Here is a 23,821-nt window from a genome sequence, read left to right on the forward strand (position 1 = left end):
CTAGGCATTGGGGATGGCAAAGATGAAAGATGGAGTGAAATCCACAGGAGTCCACAGTCTAGCTGGAGAGACTGGGAAGGGAAGGTAATTACAACACGCATGTTATGCTGTGATAGAGCACTACACAGAATACCATGGGCCACATATGAGGCTCATTGAAGCTTATCAAGGGAGAAGGGAGACAGTCCGGTCAGTAAAGGTTTAAAGGCGGTGATAGCTCCTTCATGGGATCTTAAAGAATAGGTAGGACTTGGCCAGTTGAATAAAAAGGGAAAACACATTCTGTGTGAGGGAGTAATGTATGCAAGGGGAAGGGGTGAGCAGAGAGGTGAGAGATCTTGGTACCTTCTGGGGACTAAAGGTAATTGCATGTAGTTGGAGAAAGGTCCTGATGAGGAAAGCACTGGGAGATGAAGCTGGAGAGTAAAATCCCAATCAGCCTGTAGATGACGCCAAGGATGCTGAAAGGCGCAGGGTGGCCATTTGTTATTTTAAGGAGAGGACTGTTGTAGGAGCGTATTTGCATTTTAAAAATATAACCCTGGCAGCATGGTAGAAATTACTTCACCCTTGGTCAGGATTCATGCATTTTCCATAGTTGTTTTGCCTCTGTGAGTTCTGAAAGGCCCTCATATGAACAGGAAATGTTTTTTGTATTACCTATTCATTCACCAGACACTTCTTGAGGAATTGCTATGTTATATTTTTGGCACTGGGCTAGATTCTGAAGATGAAAATTTTCACTTTTAAAGAGTTCAGAGTCTAGTGGGAGAGATAGACAGTAACAAAACAAAAAAAATAGTGCAAGGGACCCTAAGCCAGAGAGCCTGGAATAATGGGAATGGGGAGGGGAAATGGAGGGTGAGATTCAGAAAAGTGCCAGTGTTGGGTCCTCCGATGTTTATTGTAATTGGAGTTCCATGATGGGATCTTATGAAGAGGAAAGAAGTTCTCCCCATGCTCCAGTCACGCTCAGGGACCATTGCTTCCTGATATTCAGCAAGAATGGGTCTCATTAATTTCATAAAAGCTTCAGTAAGATTTGTGTGTGCTAGAAAGTGAAATGGAGAATTGAATCAACTGACCTTACTTATTAAATGTCTGAATCATTGGTTTATTCCTTCTTTGATTGATTCAGCAAACATTCATTGAGTAACGTGTACCAGGAGCTGCTGGACTTAGTTACAAAGGCACACGAACTTGGCCCCATACTTGCCTTTGTGTGCAGAGACACAGTGTGAGGTTGTCTGAAAGGTATTCCTTTGATGGACAAAGTTGTGCTCCTTAAAATCTCATCTCTTCTAAACCTTGGAACAGAATAACAAAGTCTGTAGAAGTGAAAGGATGCTGCCATTTAAGATGAATAAAATGCCATTCCTAAGGCATTTCTAACACCGTCTTTCAGATCTATGGGATCAGGCTTTGCTGTCAAAGACTCAAAGATAGGACAAAACCCAGAGCTCTTCTTTCTTTTTTTGGTTCTGAAATTCTTTTTAAAATTGCAGTAAAATATACATAACATAAAACTTATCATTTAAATCGCTTTAACTGTACAGTTTAGTGGCATTAAGTCCATTCACAGTGTTGTGCAAACATCACCACAATCCCTCTCCAGAACGTTTTCAATTTCTCAAATTAAATTCTGTACTCACTAAATGATAACTCCCCTTGTACCTACCTCTGCTTCCAGACCCTGGACCACCACTGACTTTCTGTCTGTATGAATTTGACTATTCTATCTACCTCATATACGTGGAATTATGCAATTTCTGTTTTTTGTGTGCCTAGCTTATCTTATTTAGCATAATGTTTTCAAGGTTCAGCCATGTAGTCATAACTTGAATATATTTAAGTAAGTCAGGAATTCCAGAGCCGTGAAAAAAAGTATGGCAGATGCTCAAAAACTTAAACATAGAATTACCATATGATTCAGCAATTCTACTTTTGGGTGTATACCCAAAAGAATTGAAAGCAGGGACTTGAATAGATATTTGTACATTCATCTTCATAGCAGCATTATTCACAATAGCCAAAAAGTGAAACAACCCAAATGTCCCTCAATTGATGAATAAACAAAATGCAGCATATACATAAAATGGAGCATTATTCAGCCAAAGCTTTCCTTAAACAATAATTTTTTTTAGTGGAATCTAAAAAATACAACAAACTCATGAGTATAACAAAAAAGAAACAGGCTCACAGATATAGAGAACAAGTGGTTCGCTTTAGTAGTTACCAGTGGGGAGAGGGAAGGGGGAAGGGGCAACATAGAGGGTAGAGCATTAAGAGGTACAAATTATTATGTATAAAATAAGCTACAAAGATGTATTATACAACATAGGGAATATAGCCAGTGTTTTATAACTATTAATATAAATGGGGTATAACCTTTAAAAACTGTGACTCACTATACTGTACACCTGTAACTTATATAATATTGTATCAACTATACTTCAATTAAAAAATTACTTTTATGGATTAAGCTATAAACACTACTATATATAAAATCGATAACCAACAAGGACCTACTGTATAGCACAGGGAACTATACTCAATATTTTTTAATAACCTATAAGAGAAAAGAATCTGTAAAGGAATGTATATATGTAGAGAGATATATATATATATATCTGTAGATATATATATCTGAATCGCTGTGCTGTACACCTGAAACTAACATGATATTGTAAGTCAACTATACTTCAATAAAAAAAAGAATGAAAAAATTATTTCTTTTAGTTTCCTGTAAATGAAATTTAGAAGTTAATAGTTAGACTGCCCTAGTGGATTTTATCTACCTTTATGTTTCCAAAGGAAGGAAGCGGTTTCTATGACATGCAAGGCTAAAGAGCTTAAAGTTCATGGGCAACAGACTGAATTGAATTTACTTTTCTTCATTGTTTAGTCTGTCACAAAAACAAACTCTGCAGACTTGTCTGGAGGCACTTAGCTTGACTACAAGCTGAAATGAAAAATAAAAAAACCTTTTGTTTCAAATGTGTATTTTCTAGTTCCCTACTAACGGCAATCTTTCCCCTGTATGTGATGCCGCAGGTGCCAGGCCAGTTTGCCCACTGTTAGCATCTTAGCGTGCTAGAAGGAGCATTTCTTGTCTTTTCAACTTCACAGACTTTTCTGTAGTGTATCATTTTATTTATGGGAGGATGTTTTCAAATTGTGTTCTTCGATTCGTTTCACTCTTGATCCTATGACACTGGTTTGAGAAAATTAGAATGGGTGGGGTAAGGGGGCCAAGGGGTCTTGCGTGCAGCCTCTGGAGACCCTGGAGACCACAGTAAAGAATGTTTGTAAATTACTCTTCTAGAACAGGGCTTCTCCAACTGTACTGTGCTTATGAAGCATCTCTGGATCTTCTTAAAATGTAGATTTGGACTCAGGAGGTCTTGGGTGGGGCCTGAGATTCTAAGTTTCGAGTAAGCTCCCAGGTGATGTTGATGCCACTGATCTTGGCCAACGTTTTGCGTAGTAATATTCTAGAGGGCCCTCTCCTTGCCAGGTTGTGAAAATATGTCCAATATATACAGTAGTGCTTAAGCAAAGTAGCGTAGTATGCAGGGACCCATGATCCGTGTGTTATATGCTGTATGTTTTTACTTAACTGCCCTGTACCTTACTTCCCTTCATTTGTAAAATGAGAATAATGATACTTCCTTCGTTGGTGTTATTTTTTTTTAACCACCCTGTTTCAAGTCCCTCTCCAATTCTATTGTCTTTGACTAGAAATACAATTGCAAAAAAAAAAAAAAAAGTGCAAAGGAGAGTTGGTTGCATTTAGGGTGACCAGTTGGTTGTGGTTTTTCTGAGATTTTTCATTTTAAGCGCTGAAAACCCCAGGTGCTGGGAGCCCGTCAGTCCCCCAGCATCCTAGCTGAATTCCCGATTGGTCCTGAGAAATGACTCTCAGAGCTGGCTTGCTTACCATGGTAACAGTGGGGGAAAAGTTTGTTTATTTAGGTAGAACTTCATTGGTGGTGGTTTTATTTTTATCCCTTATTGTGTGCTTGCTTGTTTGCCTTTTGCAGTGTTCAAAAGCTGAATGAGTTTCTCTTGAGTGATGAGATTGGTGAGGACAGCTGGCTGACTGGGGAAGGTTCTCTTCCATTTGAATCCTGTAAGAAACACACTGGAGCCGTAAGTGCTTTTCTTTGTTACGGGAGCTGTGAATAAGGGACAGTCCTGAGGATGGATGATTGAAAGTGGGTGCAATTAGAAGAAATCGCACGCTTTACTTTTAACCTATATGAAGAAAAAATTGCCGCCTGCTTCTGTAAAAAACCTTACAAGTCTAAAATCGATAAAAAAAAATGTAGAAGGCTCGTCTGTATAAGTCATCAAAGGATTATCCCAAGAGGGACACCTCATGTTCAATTCAAAAGGAAATAGAGAGGTTGTCTACCCCAAGCTTTATATAAAAATCATACAAAATAAGCTTACAACTCTTGTACCATATGCTTATAATACCTTTAACTATGTTATACTTTTTGGTTTCCAAAGTGCTTTTTGGATACGTTATGTCTTTTGACTCATTTACTATAGTACACTACGTTACCTATTTTGTTTTCTAGATGCATATATTCATTTGCATGTTGTACGGTTTGAATAGAGTCACAGGATTTTAGTGGGAGAGGCAGAATTAAAACCTGAGTCTTTTAACTCCTGAACCAGTTTATTCATCCGTTGCACAAATATTTACTCATATCTACATAAAGCCTGGAAACACAATGTTATTTTGTCATGTTTTACCTGGACTATAACGTGTATTATATATTTGCCTGTATTTCCAGACTTATCAGCTACCCTGTGCTTTGTGCCAAGACCTAGTGATGTAGCTCTGAACAAGGCAGGCAAGATCTTTCTTGTCACAGAGTTTGCTTTCTTGAGGCAGGAGTCAGATGATAAACAAGTAAAAAAGTGAGATCAATTCCCTGTGGGAAGAAAATAAAAAAAAAGAAGATATTAGAGAGTGACTGGGATCCTCTAAGCAGGGTGGTCATTTCCCAGGAGGCCCCTCTGAAGAGCTGGCATTTGAGCTGAGACCTGAATGAAGAGTAGGTACTTCTTCTGCAAAGACCTAGAAAAGGGGCCAGATCATTTCAGGCAGAGAACTGGCAGATGCAAAGACCCTGAGGTGGGAATTAATTTGGTGTGTTCAAGGAACAGAGGAGCACTATGGCTGAAGCCTGGTAAAGAAGGGAGGATAAGACGAGGTAAGAACAAGGATTGAGGGTCCTGTAAACCAGGGAAAGAGTTTGGAGGGTTTTAAAGAAGGGACTCATATAATTTCGCATATATTTTTAAAGGATCACTCTGGCTGCTGGGTGAAGAGTTGTCATTGGGAACAAGAAGAGAACAGATAGATCAGTAAAGAGGGCATTATAATAACATAGACAAATGATGATGGTTGGAGTTTGTTTTTGTTGCAGTTGCAGTGGACCTTGAGAAGAAGCTATCAAGTTTAGCGCACACTTTTTAGGCTGAGCTGATAAACACTGGCTGATAGGTTGAATGGAGGGGATGAGGGAGAAAGAAGACTCAAGGATGAATCCTAGGTTATTGGCTTGACTACTGGGTAGACGGTGGAGCCAATAACTGAAATAGGGAAGCTGAGTAATGAGTAGGTTGCTGTTGAGGTGGAATCAAGAGGTATATTTTGCACATGATAATTTTGAGATATTTATTGGCATCTAAGAAGAGAAACCCCCCCTTGGAGATGTAAATTTAAGAGCCGCTGGCCATTAGACGATATTTAACGGGACTGGATTAAACCACTTTCTTGAAAGCCGTGTCTGAAAAATTCTGAAGAAAGTCTTTAAAATTAATATGTCTGTTTCATAACAGTAAAGTAGAAAGAAGTTCTTCTAAAATAAATTATAAGTTAATAATTAGTTATTCATTTACTATTAGAGAAAAATGTTAATATATTTACCATTTATGTAACCAAACAAAAATGCATGTGCAGTCTCCTGACAGGAATTGACTGGGGCTTGGAAAACCTTCACCAGGAAGTCAGTCTATATTAAATTTTTATTCACATCGTGCTAAAAATAGTTAAGACAAGCACTTGGCTGTCTTTAGACTTGCTGATTTCTTCTGCTTTTCTGGAGTTATTTTTTTACTCTCTGTCGAGTTATTTTGTTGAGCAGGTGTGATTTTGTCTGAGTAGGAACCACCACCCATGCTTGTAGACACTGCAGTAACAAAGCCTGAAAATGCTTGTGTGCTCTTGTGTGGACACGGACAACAAGACAGGAACACGTCATAGACTGTGTACACTTCGAGGCAGCAGGAAAGTCAAGCATTTGATTAGAACCTGCCTTGTCTCACTTTGGATGATAGGAGATTCCCAAAGAACTTGATAGATCATCTTTCAGAGATGTAGGGATGAGCAGAGTGAGATGACCTCAGGAAAGGGAACAGAGGAGGTCAAGTTTGAGGGAGTGGAGTGAGGGAAATCTGAAGAGTGGTTTGTATGAGATGAGGGATAGGAGAAATATTGAACTGAGCAAAGGTTGGAAGGAAAAAAGAATCCCCTTCAGTTGCCTCCAGTATCTTCAGAGTTATTGAAACCAGACTGGACTTCTGATGTCTTTCGGGGCCATTCATCACTGCTGATGGGCCAAACCACAAATGACAAACTTTTAAAAATGAAGAGAAAAAAGCTGTGTGTTTGAAAAGAACACTAATGGAAACTCCTACTTGAGAGCGCTTAAGATGCTATGTATTCTGTAAAAGCTTAGAGTTAAGTGGTTTTGGCTGCAGAGTCTCCACGGAGAATTAGTGACAGTCTAGAGCCAGAGTTTCTTCAAATTACATCTGTGAGACTCCGACTCAAATCTCTGTCAACACGTCTCCTCCTCCCAACCTCTCCTTAGTTTTGTGAAGAACATGAAGTCATTCCTTTTGGAACTCTGGGGGCGATACTACTATAGAAGTTATGACTCTAGAAGACAGAGAATATAGGTACAGATATAGACCTGTCTTGTGTGGGAAATATACTCAGCTTAAAGGATAGTGACTTTCTACATCTCTCATGTAAGGTTATCTGTGAGGACTGTGGGAAGAAAAACAAAACTAAAAATGTCACGAGCACTCTTTCTCTCTCTCTTTTTAAAATTTAAAATGCATTCAGTAGTTTCTGTGCAACAGAACACTGATAGTCCTTCTCAGTGACTTTTTAATCTCAGTATTGAATGGCGTGTAGCTTAGCGATGCGCTATTTGGTAGTTTGATATTCTCTTGATACGCTGATGGATATAAATTGGAGGACGATATCTCATTCAGATTAAATTACTGATTATTCGAGGACATTCCTGATTCCCGTAATAGAACTCAACAGATTTATCAAAAAGCTAAACCTGCCGTTCCAAGCCTTTCACAATTCTAGAATCCTTTGCTTTTTATAGGTAATTGAACAGTTTTAAAGTGTTTTACTATTTAGCTTTCATAATCTCTATAAGGTATTTAAGTAAGACAGAGAATCATTTATGTCAAAATACTTGCTTACTAGATCTCTGGGACAAATTTTGAGCTTATATATTTTTCTAAATTAGAGGTTTACAGAACTGAATTTTCTACCTTCTCTTCAGTCATTTGTCTCTATGTGAAATTAAACTCAAAATTAGAGAATGACAAGTGTCTAGTTATGACCTAATTGGAGCTCATTTTAAGTATGTGAAGATTGCCTAGCTTTAGCCGGCATCCTCCGTTTTATGGAGACTTTCTTTAGTCCTTTGGCTCAGAGCAATGCTATAACATTTGAGAAAAACTAGATCATTCTACAGTGCTTATGGATCTCCTTATGAAATAATATTCATATTATAGGCAAAAAAGTCTTAGATCTTTATGCTTTTTCTCATTCCACCATGGATCTTCGGGTGACATATAGCCCAGTCTGATTTATGTGAGTGTATCGGATTCAAAATCCTCATGATTCAGAGGGTGACCAAAAATGCACTGTTGGAACATTTACAAGCCCGACGGCCTAAGAATTAGATTCTAGTTTACCCTGAGTTAGCCTGCTTGCCTTCGGCCATGACACACAACTTTTTACCGCCTGGGCCTGTTCATCCAGAAAGCTGGAGAAAGAATATCCAAAGCCTAGTTTGGTGCTCAGCACTTTAACTTCTATCGTTTGCAAGTATCACATCTTCATATTTTTATCTTTTTAAAAAGTTTGTGAATTAGGTTTAAAATTATTGTGTAACACTTTTTCATCATCATTTGCTTTTTTTGGCGGCAGGGGGACACCATAGAAATAACTAAAATATGACATTCACTTTACTCATTTCTTTTTCTTAGAACTTAAGTGGAGAATTAGCAATGAGAGTTAATGTTCAGTAAAAACTCAGTTTTCTCCATAGACCTTCAACTTGTGTTCTTTTCCATGTGGAATGCAGCAGCCAAAAACTATAAACAGGAAGCAGCCTGGAAGGTATCACCTGGACAGCTACGAGCAGTCAACACGACGTCTGCGTCCCGTGGAGACCGAGGATATTGCAATAAAGGTTATTTTATTTCCTGAATTCTTACGTGAATAGAAACATTGATGTTACTATTTTATGATGAAGTTCTGCAAAAGTGTCCTACATTGTGTCTTTAAAGTCTCTTTAGCATGGTCACTCATTCTCATAACATTTTCAAACATATTCTGATAAGTTTATAATTCTCAGTGCTGCCTTGCCTCCCAGCCACAGCTTTGCTCCAGCAGTTGTTTAAATAACTGGAGGATGAATCTTCCTTCTGAATCTGCGTTAGAAGCTAGTGTCCAACGTATTCCCACTCGTACTCTTATGTTTATCTACCAAGTAGATTAATTTCTAGAGAACGCCCATATTACAGGTCCAATTTTTAAGGAAGTAGATTAGATTGCAATTATCTACAACCAGGAAAGGCTTAGACCTGGGTTGTGTGCTTCCGCCCAGCTTCCCAATACTGCCTTTGACTCATCTCAAACAGCCTTTTTTTTTTTTTAACATTTTTATTGGAGTATAATTGCTTTACAATGCTGTGTTAGTTTCTGCTGTATAACAATCAGCTATATGTATACATATATAGCCATATCCCCTCCCTTTTGCATCTCCCTCTCTTGCTCCCTATCCCACACCTCTAGGTGGTCAGAAAGCACTGAGCTGATCTTCCTGTGTCATGCAGCTGCTTCCCACTGGCTATCTATTTTATATCATTTGGTAGTGTATATATGTCAATGTTACTTTCTCACTTCGTCCCAGTTTACCCTTCACCCTCCCCGTGTCTTGAAGTCCATTCTCTACATCTGTGTCTTTATTCCTGTCCTGCCCATAGGTTCATCAGAACCATTTTTTTTTTTAGATTCCATATATATGTGTTAGCATACATTTTTTAAAATTTTATACAGCAGGTTCTTATTACTTATACATTTTATACATATTAGTGAACATATGTCAATCCCAATCTCCTCATTTATCACACCACCACCCCCCACCATTTTCCCCCCTTGGTTTCCATACTTTTGTTCTCTACATCTGTGTCTCTATTTCTGCCCTGCGAACCGGTTCATCTGTACCATGTTTCTAGGTTCCACATATATGCGTTAATATATGGTATTTGTTTTTTTGACTTACTTCACTCCATATGACAGTCTCTAGATCCATCCACGTCTCTACAAATGACCCAATTTCATTCCTTTTTATGGCTGAGTAATATTCTATTGTATATATGTACCACAACTTCTTTATCCATTTGTCTGTCGATGGGCATTTAGGTTGCTTCCATGACCTGGCTATTGTAAATAGTGCTGCAATGAACATTGGAGTGCATGTGTCTTTTTGAATTATGGTTTTCTCTGGGTATACGCCCAGTATTGGGATGGCTGGGTCATATGGTAATTGTATTTGAGGTTTTTAAGGAACCTCCATACTGTTCTCCATAGTGGCTGTATCAATTTACATTCCCACCAACAGTGCAGGAGGGTTCCGTTATCTCCACACCCTCTCCATCATTTGTTGTTTGTAGATTTTCTGATGATGCCCATTCTTACTGGTGTGAGGTGATACCTCACTGTAGTTTTGATTTGCATTTCTCTAATAATTAGTGATGTTGAGCAGCTTTTCATGTGCTTCTTGGCCCTTTGTATGTCTTCTTTGAAGAAACGTCCATTTAGGTCGTCTGCCCACTTTTTGATTGGGTTGTTTGTTTTTTTAATATTGAGCTGCATGAGATGTTTATATATTTCGTCTGTTGATTCGTTTGCAAATGTTTTCTCCCATTCTGAGGGTTGTCTTTTCATCTTGTTTTTAATCTCCTTTGCTTTGCAAAAGCTTTGAAGTTTCGTTAGGTCCCATTTGTTTATTTTTGTTTTTATTTCCATTACTCTAGGAGGTGCATCTTGCTGTGATTTATAGCAAAGAGTGTTCTTCCTATGTTTTCCTCTAAGAGTTTTATAGTGTGCGGTCTTACATTTAGGTCTCTAACCCATTTTGAGTTTATTTTTGTGTATGGTGTTAGGGAGTGTTCTAATTTCATTCTTTTACATGTAGCTGTCCAGTTTTCCAGCACCACTTATTGAAGAGGCCATCTTTTCTCCATTGTATATCCTTGCCTCCTTTCTCATAGATTAGTTGACCATAGGTGTGTGGGTTTATCTCTGAGCTTTCTATCCTGTTCCATTGATCCATATTTCTGTTTTTGTGCCAGCACCATATTGTCTTGATTACTGTAGCTTTGTAGTGTAGTCTGAAGTCAGGGAGTCTGATTCCTCCAGCTCCGATTTTTTCCCTCAAGACTGCTTTGGCTATTCAGGGTCTTTGGTGTCTCCATACAAATTTTAAGATATTTTGTTCTAGTTCAATAAAAAATGCCATTGGTAGTTTGATAGGGATTGCATTGAATTTGTAGATTGCTTTGGGTAGTATAGTCATTTTCACAATATTGATTCTTCCAATCCAAGAACATGGTATATCTCTCCATCTGTTGGTATCATCTTTAATTTCTTTCATCAGTATCTTATAGTTTTTTGCATACAGGTCTTTTGTCTCTCTAGGTAGATTTATTCCTAGGTATTGTATTCTTTTTGTTTCAATGGTAAATGGGAGTGTTTCCTTAATTTCTCTTTCAGATTTTTCATCATTAGTGTATAGGAATGCAAGAGATTTCTGTGCATTAATTTTGTATCCTGCAACTATAACAGATTCATTGATTAGCCCTAGTAGTTTTCTGGTGGCATCTTTAGGATTCTCTATGTATAGTATCATGTCATCTGCAAGCAGTGACAGTTTTATTTCTTCTTTTCCAATTTGGATTCCTTTTATTTCTTTTTCTTCTCTGATTGCCGTGGCTAGGATTTCCAAAACTATGTTGAATAATAGTGGCGAGAGCGGACATCTTTGTCTTGTTCCTTATCGTAGAGGAAATGCTTTCAGTTTTTCACCATTGAAAATGATGTTTGCTGTGGGTTTGTCATGTATGGCCTTTATTATGTTGAGGTAGGTTCCCTCTATGCACACTTTCTGGAGTGTTTTTATCATAAATGGGTGTTGAATTTTGTCAAAAGCTTTTTCTGCATCTATTGAGATGCTCATATGGTTTTTCTTCTTCAATTTGTTAATATGGTGTATCACATTGATTGATTTGCGTATATTGAAGAATCTTTGCATCCCTGGGATAAACCCCACTTGATCATGGTGTATGATCCTTTTAATGTGTTTTTGGATTCTGTTTGTTAGTATTTTGGTGAGGATATTTACATCTATATTAATCAGTGATATTGGTCTTTAATTTTCTTTTTTTGTAGTACCTTTGTCTGCTTTTGGTATCAGGGTGTTGGTGGCCTCATAGAATGAGTTTGGGAGTGTTCCCCCTTCCTCAATTTTTTGGAAGAGTTTGAGAAGGATGGGTATTAGCTCTTCTCTAAATGTTTGATAGAATTCACCTGTGAAGCCATCTGCTCCTGGGCTTTTGTTTGTTGGAAGATTTTTAATCAGATTCAATCTCATTACTTGTGATTGGTCTGTTCATATTTTCTGTTTCTTCCTGGTTCAGTCTTTGAAGGTTATACCTTTCTAAGAATTTGTCCATTTCTTCCAGGTTGTCCATTTTATTGGCATAGGAGTATTGGCTTGTAGTAGTCTCTTAGGATGCTTTGTATTTCTGTGGTATCTGTTGTAACTTTTCCTTTTTTATTTCTAATTTTATTGATTTGAGTTCTCTTCCTCTTTTTCTTGATGAGTGTGGCTAATTGTTTTTCAATTCTGTTTATCTTCTCAAAGAACCACCTTTTTGTTTTATTGATCATTGCTATTGTTTTCTTTGTTTCTATTTCATTTATTTCTGCTCTGATCTTTATGATTTCTTTACTTCTACTAACTTTGGGTTTTGTTTGTTCTTCTTTCTCTAGTTCCTTAAGGTGTAAGGTTAGATTGTTTATTTGAGATTTTTCTTGTTTCTTGAGGTAGGCTTGTATTGCTATAAACTTCCCTCATAGAACTGCTTTTGCTGCATCCCATAGGTTTTGGATGGTTGTGTTTTCATTGTCATTTGTCTCTAGGTATTTTTTGATTTCCTCTTTGATTTCTTCAATGATCTCTTGGTTATTTAAAAACGTATTGTTTAGCCTCCATGTGTTTCTGTTTCTTACGTTTTTTTACCTGTAATTGATTTCTAATCTTGTAGGGTTGTGGTCAGAAAAGATGCTTCATATGATTTCAATTTTCTTTTCTTTCTTTTTTTAAATTTTTTTTAATCAGGGAAATATAAATTTTATTTATTTTATTTTATTTTTTAATCTTTATTGGGGTATAATTGCTGTACAATGGTGTGTTAGTTTCTGCTTTATAACAAAGTGAATCAGTTATACATATACGTATGTTCCCATATCTCTTCCCTCTTGCATCTCCCTCCCTCCCACCCTCCCTGTCCCACCCCTCCAGGTAGTCACAAAGCACTGAGCTGATATCCCTGTGCTATGCGGCTGCTTCCCACTAGCTATCTACCTTACGTTTGGTAGTGTATACATGTCCATGCCTCTCTCTCGCTTTGTCACAGCTCCCCCTTCCCCCTCCCCATATCCTCAAGTCCATTCTCCAGTAGGTCTGTGTCTTTATTCCTGTCTTACCCCTAGGTTCTTCATGACATTTTTTTTCTTAAATCCATATATATGTGTTAGCATACGGTATTTGTCTTTCTCTTTCTGACTTACTTCACTCTGTATGACAGACTCTAGGTCTATCCACCTCATTACAAACAGCTCAGTTTCGTTTCTTTTTATGGCTGAGTAATATTCCATTGTATATATGTGCCACATCTTCTTTATCCATTCATTCGATGATGGGCACTTAGGTTGTTTCCATCTCTGGGCTATTGTAAATGGAGCTGCAATGAACATTTTGGTACATGACTCTTTTTGAATTTTGGTTTTCTCAGGGTATATGCCCAGTAGTGGGATTGCTGGGGTCATATGGTAGTTCTATTTGTAGTTTTTTAAGGAACCTCCATACTGTTCTCCATAGTGGCTGTATCAATTTACACTCCCACCAACAGTGCAAGAGGGTTCCCTTTTCTCCACACCCTCTCCAGCATTTGTTTGTAGATTTTTTGATGATGGCCATTCTGACTGGTGTGAGGTGATACCTCATTGTAGTTTTGATTTGCATTTCTCTAATGATTAGTGATGTTGAGCATCCTTTCATGTGTCTGTTGGCCATCTGTATGTCTTCTTTGGAGAAACTTCTATTTAGGTCTTCTGCCCATTTTTGACTTGCATTGTCAAATAGCCTATTTTTTTAAAAAAGTTATATTATTGAAGTATAGTTGATTTAAAATGCTGTGTTAATTTCTGCTGTATAGCAAAGTGACTCAGTTATACATACATACATATATATATATATATATATATATATATATATACATTCTTTTTCATATTCTTTTCCATTATGGTTTATCAGCAGATGTTGAATATAGTTCCCTGTTCTATACAGTAGGACCTTGTTTATCCATTCTATATATAATAGCTTGCATCTGCTAATCTGAAACTCCCAATCGATCTCTCCCCCACCCCTCTCCCCCTTGGCAATTACAAGTCTGTTCTCTATGTGTGTGAGTCTGTTTCTGTCTCATAGATAACTTCATTTGTGTCATATTTTAGATTCCACGTATGAGTGATATCATATGGTATTTGTCTTTCTCTTTCTGACTTACTTTACTTAGTATGATAATCTCTAGGTCCATCCATGTTCCTGCAAATGGTATTATTTCATTCTTCCTTTTATGGCTGAGTAGTATTTCATTGTATATATGTGCCATATCTTCTTTATCCATTCATCGGTCGATGGACATTTAGGTTGTTTCCATGTCTTGGCTATTGTGAATCGTGCCACAGTGAACAGTGAGTGAAGGTATCTTTTCGAATTATAGTTCTGTCTGGATATATGCTGAGGAATGGGATTGCGGGATCATATGGCAACTCTAGTTTTAGTTTTTAGAGGAACCTCCCTGTTTTCCACAGTGACTGCACCAATTAACATTCCCACCAATACTGTAGGAAGGTTCACTTTTCTCCACACCCTCTCCAACATTTGTTATTTGTAGACTTTTTAATGATGGCTCTCTGACTGGTGTGTGGTGATCCCTATGGGGTGATACCTCATAGCTTTGATTTGTATTTCTCTAATAATTAGTGATGTTGAGCATTGTTTCATGTGCCTGTTGGCCATTTGTATGTCTTTGGAGAAATGTCTATTTAGGTATTCCTGAGGAAATCAACAAAAAATACGTAGAAACAAATGACAATGAAAACACGATGACACCAAACCTATGGGATGCAGAAAAGCAGTTCTAAGAGGGAAGTTTATAGCAATACAATCCTAGCTCAAGAAACAAGAAAAACTCAAATAAACAACCTAACCTTACACCTAAAGCAATTAGGGAAAGGAGAACAAAAAGACTCCAAAGTTAGCAGAAGGAAAGAAATCATAAAGATCAGAGCAGAAATAAATGAAAAAGAAATGGAAGAAACAATAGCAAAGGTCAATAAAACTAAAAGCTTGTTCTTTGAGAAGATAAACAAAATTGATAAACCGTTAGCCAGACTCATCCAGAAAAAAAGGGAGAAGACTCAAATCAATAGAATTAGAAATGAAAAAGGAGTAGTAACAACTGACACTGCAGAAATACCAACGATCATGAGAGATTACTACAAGCAACTGTATGCCAATAAAGCTATTATATATAGAATGGATAAACAAGGTCCTACTGTATAGAACAGGGAACTATATTCAACATCTGCTGATAAACCATAATGGAAAAGAATATGAAAAAGAATGTATATATATATATATATATATATATATATATATATATGTATAACTGAGTCACTTTGCTATACAGCAGAAATTAACACAGCATTTTAAATCAACTATACTTCAATAATATAACTTTTTTTAAAAAAATAGCTATTTGACAATGCAAGCCAAAAATGGGCAGAAGACCTAAATAGAAATTTCTCCAAAGAAGATATACAGAATGCCAACAGACACATGAAAGGGTGCTCAACATCACTAATCATTAGAGAAATGCAAATCAAAACTGCAGTGAGGTATCACCTCACACCAGCCAGAATGGCCATCATCAAAAAATCTACAAACAGCTGTCACTGTTTGCAGCTGACATGATACTATGCATAGAGAATCCTAAAGATGCTACCAGAAAACTACTAGAGCTAATCAACGAATTTGGTAGAGTAGCAGGATACAAAATAAATGCACAGAAATCTCTTGCATTCCTATACACTAATGATGAACAATCTGAAAGAGAAATTAAGGAAACACTCCCATTTACCACTGCAACAAAAAGAATTAAATACTAGGAATAAACCTACCTAAGGAGACAAAAGACGTATATGCAGAAAACTATACGACACTGATGAAAGAAATTAAAGATCATATAAACAGATGGAGAGATATACTATGTTCTTGGATTGGAAGAATCAACATTGTGAAAATAACTATACTACCCAAAGCAATCTACAGATTCAATGCAATCCCTATCAAACTACCAATGGCATTTTTCACAGAACCAGAACAAAATTTTTCACAATTTGTATGGAAACACAAAAGACCCCGAATAGTCCAAGCAATCTTGAGAAAGAAAAACAAAGCTGGAGGAATCAGACTCCCTGACTTCAGACTATACTACAAAGCGACAGTAATCAAGACAGTATGGTACTGGCACAAAAACAGAAATAATAGATCAATGGAACAGGATAGAAAGCCCAGAGGTAAACCCACGCACACTTGATCACCTTATCTTTGACAGAGGAAGCAAGAGAATACGATGGAGAAAACATAGCCTCTTCAATAAGTGGTGTTGGGAAAACTGGACAGCTACATGCAAAAGGGTTGTTTGTTTTTTGTTATTGAAACTCAGCCGTTTGTACTGTTCCCAAGCATGAGTGCTTCATAGAACAGGCCACCACAGGAACACAGGCTGAGGACTGAGAGTTGGGATCATCCCCAGGAAGGCATCAGGGTTATGCAGGAACCAGAACAGATGCCTGCAGCAGTCAAGGGCCTCTGGACATCATAGCCAACAGAGTCCTGGAAATTAGCTGTTTAGAAGACTAGCCGCATTGGCTGCTGGGGCTGTCCCACTCCCTGCCCTGTCCAGTCAGAGTGAGGGATGCTCAGTGAGTGGTACAGTAAAGCCAAGAACCACATTTAATCCTCCTCTCTCTCTCCTTATTGCCTGACACCATACCTGTCCCACAATAAACTTTTAGCAACTGGAGCAAATGCGTTACTGGATGGAATAAGCTAATGCTAGCCTTCCCTTTGCCATTAATTTGATGTGTGATTTGGGCAAATTGCTTCTCTGAGCCATGGTCTGCTCCTCTTGAGGTGGGGATGCCATTTTAGTATGGTTGTTTTGAGGATAAGGTATAACACTTGTGAATTTCAAAGAGCTGTAGTGACTCATTTTTAAATATTTATTTAGTTAGTTAGTTATTTTTGGCTGCGTTGGGTCTTCGTTGCTGCGCACGGGCTTTCTCTAGTTGCGGTGAGCGGGGGCTACTCTCTGTTGCGGTGCACGGGCTTCTCATTACGGTGGCTTTTCTTGTGGCGGAGCACAGGCTGTAGGCACGCGGCCTTCAGTAGTTGCAGCATGTGGGTTCAGTAATTGTGGCTCTCGGGTTCTAGAGCCCAGGCTCAGTAGTTGTGGCTCGTGTGCTTCTTAGTTGTTCCGCGGAATGTGGGATCTTCCCGGACCAGAGATCGAACCCATGCCCCCTGCATTGGCAGGTGGATTCTTAACCACTGTGCCTCCAGGCAAGTCCTGTAGTGATTCTTAATCTTGGCTGTACATTAGAATCACATATATATATATATATATATATATGTATATGTGTATGTATGTGTGTGTGTGTATGTGTACATATATATATATATATAAATATATATATATATATAAACCTGGGCATCATTTTTGAAAACATCTCTAGTAGTTCCCTAGACAATTATAATGTACAAGTAGGGTGTGAACTAAGCTGTGAAAAAGTAAGTAATGAGAGACTAGAAAGGGTCCTCTATGCTGCCAGTTCTCAAATATGCCCAGAAAATAACAATATATTAGTGACTAAAAAAATAGTGTTTTTTAATTGACATTTTCTATTCAGTGTAGTGGGAATTCCGTGTGCCGTATTCAATTTATTTTCATTTTTCATGGAAAAAAGGGAGGTTATCATGATTTTTTCCCAGAATTGACCCTTCATGCACCAAAAACCCCACAAAAAAACAACAAACCCCTGCTCATCAATGGCCTGGAGTGTGCTGTTCCACTGAATGGCCACTGCAGTTTCAAGTACCCCTTCAAGCTCGAATTCACCGTTTATTCATAGTGGAAATTCCCAAATTGGTTATTACTCATTTGTATTTTTGAAATCTTTTTTATTGTGAAATACAACATATCTACAGAAAAGTACATACAACATGTATGCACTGTTAAATGAAAAAGTAAATACCTGTGCAACCACTACCAAGTGAAGAACATCATCAGCTTCCTCTGAAGGTCCCCCCAGCACACACTTTAGCTGCACTCTCTCTCTCTCCCCCGAGATATAATCGCCACCCTGACTTTTGTGGTTATCACTTCCTTGATCATCCTTCTATGTATGCCTCCCTAAAAATCTGCTTTATTTTTTTAAGTTTTGAATATGTGCGTGTACGTGTATGTGTGTTGCTTCTGCTCAACATTATGTGGATATAATTCATCCATGTTGCTATGTGAAGCTGTAATTCATTCATTCTCATCACTGTGTATCATTTCATTGTATGAATATACCAGAATTTTTTGATGTGTTTTACTTTTGATGGACTTTTGGTTATTTTTTTTGAGGCTGTTGTGAACAATTGCTGAGTCATAGGGCTGTACATCCTCAACTTTTCTTCACAATGGCCAACTTTTCTCTAAAGCGGTTGTGCCATTTTACACTTCCATTAACAGTGATTGAGGGACTTCCCTAGTGGCGCAGTGGTTGAGAATCCGCCTGCCAGTGCAGGGGACACGGGGTTCGATCCCTGGTCCCGGAAGATCCCACATGCCATGGAGCAGCTAAGCCTGCAAGCCACAACTACTGAGCCCGCGTGCCACAACTACTGAAGCCCGCTCGCCTAGAACCTGTGCTCCGCAACAAGAGAAGCCACCGCAATGAGAAGCCCATGCACCGCAATGAAGAGTAGCCCCCGCCTGCCACAACTAGAGAAAGCCTGCGTGCAGCAACGACGATCCAATGCAGCCAAAAATTTAAAAATAAATAAAATACATAAATTTATAAAAAAGAAACATAGTGATCGAGAATTCCAGTTGGTCTCCCTCCTCACCAGGGCTTCCAATATTTTGCCAAAATGTGTGTTGTGTGTTGGGAGGAGGTGCAGTTGTATCTTGCTATGGTTTTTATTTGTAATTTTCCAATTTCTAATGAGGTTGAGCACCTTTTCCTATATATATTGACCATTTGGGTTTGGAGCTCCTCTTGTGAATTGCCAGGTTATTTGTTCCCCGTGTTTAAAAAAAATTCTGGGTACTACTTTGGCAGTTATATATGTTACGGAATTCTTTTCCCACTCCATAGCTTGGCTTTTCACTCTCTTTATGGTATCAGAAATTCTTAATTTTAATGTAATCTAGCATGGAACTTTTCCTTCATGGCTAATGCTTTGCTTTTTGCCTCCTTTATGAAAACGTTTTTGGGGACTTTCCTGGTGATCCATTGGTTAAGACCTCACTTCCAATGTCGGGAGCATGTGTTTGATCCCTGGTTGGGGAGCTAAGACCCCACTTGCCACGTGGCATGGCCAAAAATTTAAAAAAAAAAAAAAAAAGAAAGAAATCTTCTACCAAAAGGTATAAAGATAATATTAGTTCTTAAAATCCCTGGAGCAACACCTTTTGCTTTTAGTACTTTAATTGACCTAAAATCTATTTTTGTGGTTGGTATGAAGTAAGGTTGGGATTTAGTAGGGAAATCACTAATAAATAATTTTAGCTGTAAGTTTAGCAGTAGTGAATTTAGTGATAGTCATTTTACTGCATTTAGTAGTAAGTCGGTAAGGTCGGATTTAATTTTTTATACGATGTCGGGTTGTCCAGGCACTGTGTATCAGTCACCGTACCCACTGACGTTTAGTGCCGTCTTGTCACATAGATTTCTTTCTTTATTTTTCTCTGATTTGTCTGTCCAGTATTCCACTGTTGTGATTATTATAGCTTTCTAATAAACACTGACATTTTTTAGGACAAGTTCTTAACACCTTATTTTTTTTCTTCTCAAATATCTTAGCTATTCTTGGCCCTTTTGGAAGGAAAGAAGCTTAGGTGCTCCGGAGTGTATATATCTTTTTGTACTTTTCCTTATACTTTCACTAGACATTTCCTTACTCCTTGCCTTAATGAGGTTTTTTACAAACTATATTTTAATCAGCATTTTTATTTATTTTTGGCAGGAGAGAATGGACAATGGTGTGTGGAAGGTCCTGCCTTTAGATTTTCAAAAAACTATTTCAATTGAGGTGAAATTCACACAGCATAAAATTAACCATTTTCAAGTCAACAATTCAGTGGCCTTTAGATTCCCAAAGTTTTACAACCATCCCATCTACTAGTCGCAAAATATTTTTATCACCCCAAAAGGAAACCCCGTACCCATTAAGCTGTCACTCCCCATTTCCCCCTTTCTCTTACCCCTGCCAACACCAATCTGATTTCTGTCTCTATGGATTAACCTATGCTGGATATTTCATATGAATGGAATCGTGCAGTAGGTGGCTTTTTGCATTGTCTCTTTCCTGCCTTTACATTTTAATTCATCCTTTCCCTTTATCCCTGATCCTTATACCTATATCCCCTCATCCTCCCAGCATTACAGTGCCAGCAATAATATGCTCAATATATGCACTTAAATACACTCATATCCCTGTGAAATATGTAGTATTGTCATGAACATTTATATTTTCAATTTCCTGAAATTGTTTGCTCCTTCTAGCTGCACCACTGCATTCTATAGTATGCACCCCTGCCTTTTACTTGTCCCCTAGTGATGGCTGCTGGGTTGGCCTCCATCCTTCCTCCATCACAAACCATGCTGTGATAACCATCTTTGTACCTATCCTTTTATGTACCTTTGCGGAGATTTATATATTAGCTGATTTTCCAAGGTCAAACAGCTAGTTTGGGAAGCCAGGATTTTAACCCTTATGGTGGAGAAGTGAGACGATTTTGTAAGAGGGAGGAGGGAATGGAAGGGCAAATCACAGCGGGAGGAATTCACTTTGACTCTCCTCCATCCCTCTCAAGTGAGCTCTGTTCACTCTTATACTTTTGTGTAGGACCAAATCAGGAGGTGACACTGTATTCTTCTGGTTCTTCCCTGCTGGTTTCCAACCACATCTTTCCTCTCTCACACTCTTGTGAAGCTGTAGCATGTTGTACCTTTCTCACGTCTGTGATCAGAGGACCTCATAATCACTCACCCACCTTCACTGAAGATTTAGGTGCCTGTTTCCGAGTCCAGCTTTCTACCTTAGTAAATGCCACACCTGGATGTGATTTAAACTTCCAGGTTCACAGCCCATCTAGTACCCCAGCCCCCAAGCCCCTTAATCGACCACCCGTCCATTTCCACAAACTCACCTGCATTCACACTTGGCCGCCTCTTAGACACACAACCCCTCTGAGATCTTAGCCTCTGTTATACCAGCCAGTCACCGACATCACAGCCCTACCCTCCAGCTCCCTCAGGGCTTCACCTTCACTGGCATTGGCTTTTTTTTCCCCCACATTATTTTTTATTTTATTTATTCTTTTATACAGCAGGTTCTTATTAGTTATCCATTTTATACATATTAGTGTATATATGTCAATCCCAATCTCCCAATTCATTACACCACCATTGGCTTTTAACCTCATTGCAACCTGCGGTAACTTGAGCCCCTTCTTTCTCCCAGCCCTTTCACATCCTTCTGTAGCCATTCAACCCCATGCCTTCTGCGCTCCTGTACCCAGGGTGCTAAGTTCTGTGGAGAAAACGACTTAATGGTACAAGTTGGCATGGCCAGAGCTTCATTACCTCCACCCTCGGCTGACTCTCTATGGTTCTTGGCAATCCTTTCCCATGCCTCCCTTCAGCATGATTCTCCATCACCTACAGTAGCTCTTCATCTGTCACCAATCTCCTCCCACCTCGTTCTCTCTCTCCTTTGGCCACCTCCTGTTTCTACAGATAACCTTCCCTTTCAGTTCATTGAAAACGTAAAGGTTGTTATGGAGGGCCTCTCAGTTCCCTGCTGACCCTCTCCCGAGCCCATCTGTATTTGCACCTCGTTTAGCCTGCTCTCCACTTTCTCTGAGAAAGAGGGATTCTCAGCCTTGAAGACTAGATTTTCTTTGAGCGTCCTTTGTCACTTAGCCACTGTATCTTAAACCTCTGCCCCAGCCAGCTTTATTCATTATTTCTCATAACATGCTTCATGGTTTTCTGATCCTGAACCTGTTCTCACTGTAACTCTTTACTCAGAAATACCTTTGCTGAAATTCAGCATATTTTCCAAAACTAGCTCAAAGGCCCTCCTTTTTCAAAATATTTTCTTTTTTTGACTCATCTCAGATGTAAATGATTTTCCTTATGAACTACTGTTGCACTTTCGTCTGTCTGCCCCTCTATTTGTTACTTAGCCCATACTCTCTTGCCTTGGTTTACCACTCAATTGACTGTAAGCTCAGTTGAGCAGGGAAGCAGGGAGGATGCATTATACCTTCTTTGTAGCCCACATCAGTCCTAACGCAGGACTTCACATTGACTGGGTGCTCAGCAGGTATTTGTAAAGTGATTAGTTACTAAGCCCTTCCAGGCCACCCTCCTTCCAGGACTAATTTCATGCATATCTATGTGATGGATATTATTAAATGCCATACATTTTCCACGCTAGAAAAAACTTACATGGAAAAACATAATCTAGCCTTTTCAGGTAACTTTTGCACTCTTTAGTTGTTCATTTTAAGAGCTTTTAAAGGATATTTTTAGTTATAATTTAGATATTACCAATCTATTCTGCAAAATTCCTGAACAAAAATGAGCTTAGAAATTTCATCACTTGGGGTTTGGAAAGAAAATATTAATTTATGAGCAAAGTGCAGCCTTACTTTAGTTTCCTCTAATTTTTCAGGCACTTTCTCTCCCCTCATCTGTCTCTGTTCACCCTTCCAACCCTTGGGTTCTGTTATACCTCTTTCGTTTCCCATTTTTGTAACTGTTAAAACTATCAAGTTTTCTTGACACATATTAAAACAATAGATTGCTTTGGATGACTCTAAGGTCTTTTTGTTTGTTTGCTGGTTGTTGAGGTTTATACCACCAAGCAATGTTGCCTCATTTTTGTGCTGTTTCTTCCTCCCCTTTACTTTTTCTTTTAAGATCAATGAAGAGTGATAAATCCACATAGTTCAGGAAACTTATTCATTACAAAACCTTCCTTCTTAGCTAGTGGAGTCATTTTGTTGGAATAATTTGTAGTTATTTCTGTTCTTTACTTTGCATCACAGGATTCTGGGAATTGCAGCAGTGTGAAAATCATCAGTGTAGCAGTTACACTGGAAAATATTTGGGTGATTGATTTTTAAGAATGTTCACATAGAAATGATCCCAAATTTTCAGGGAAAATTGTTGGAATTTTTAGCATTCTTCATAATACCATTAATTTAAAGACCCTCCTCTCACTTCCATTCTTTTTGTGTTTCATTTATACCTCTAAGCAGTTATAACTCTAAATTAGAATTTCAGCACTGTGTGTTCTACTGTGTTGAAAGTCTTACAGTGCTTTATAAAGAAATCTATTTTAATTGGAATAATTCTCTAACACCACATATTTACATAATTTTATAACTTAATTTCTGTATTCTTATTTTCTAGGTCACAAATGGGTACTTTTCATGGGGCAGTGGTTTAGCTACCTTATCTAATATAAATATTCGAATTCCAACAGGTAAGAATCATTTGTTACTCGGGTTTGTAATTGTTAACTATCATGACCATGGTTTTCCAACGTAACCGAGCCTAACAAAAGGAGAGAAAGACTTTTTCAAGACAAACATAACTAATATTTATTTGCACCATGAAGCTCATGAACCCCTGTATACTGTGAGGATGACTGGGAATTATAAGACCTGCCTGCCTTACACTACAGAGTGTGGACCTTTGGACAAGTTATTTACCATCCAAATGAATTGCTTTCAGTTTATTTGCTGATTTGTGGCATTTAAATAATGGAGTAGTTCATTTCTC

General features: G+C 38.2%; 1 protein-coding gene across 8 annotated transcripts in view; it reads left to right on the forward strand.

The window, feature by feature from the left end:
- ABCC9 (ATP binding cassette subfamily C member 9) overlaps positions 1–23,821 on the forward strand; it is a 153,296-nt gene that overhangs the window by 39,688 nt on the left and 89,787 nt on the right. For all 8 annotated transcript variants that reach the window (XM_073788976.1, XM_073788975.1, XM_073788973.1 and 5 more), the window contains 3 exons: positions 4,044–4,152; positions 8,418–8,525; positions 23,450–23,522. In XM_073788976.1, coding sequence (XP_073645077.1) covers positions 4,044–4,152; positions 8,418–8,525; positions 23,450–23,522 — 290 coding nt within the window. The remainder of the gene's footprint in view (positions 1–4,043; positions 4,153–8,417; positions 8,526–23,449; positions 23,523–23,821) is intronic.

The sequence above is a fragment of the Tursiops truncatus genome, chromosome 11 (genome assembly GCF_011762595.2).
Source record: "Tursiops truncatus isolate mTurTru1 chromosome 11, mTurTru1.mat.Y, whole genome shotgun sequence".
Classification (NCBI taxonomy): Eukaryota; Metazoa; Chordata; class Mammalia; order Artiodactyla; family Delphinidae; genus Tursiops; species Tursiops truncatus.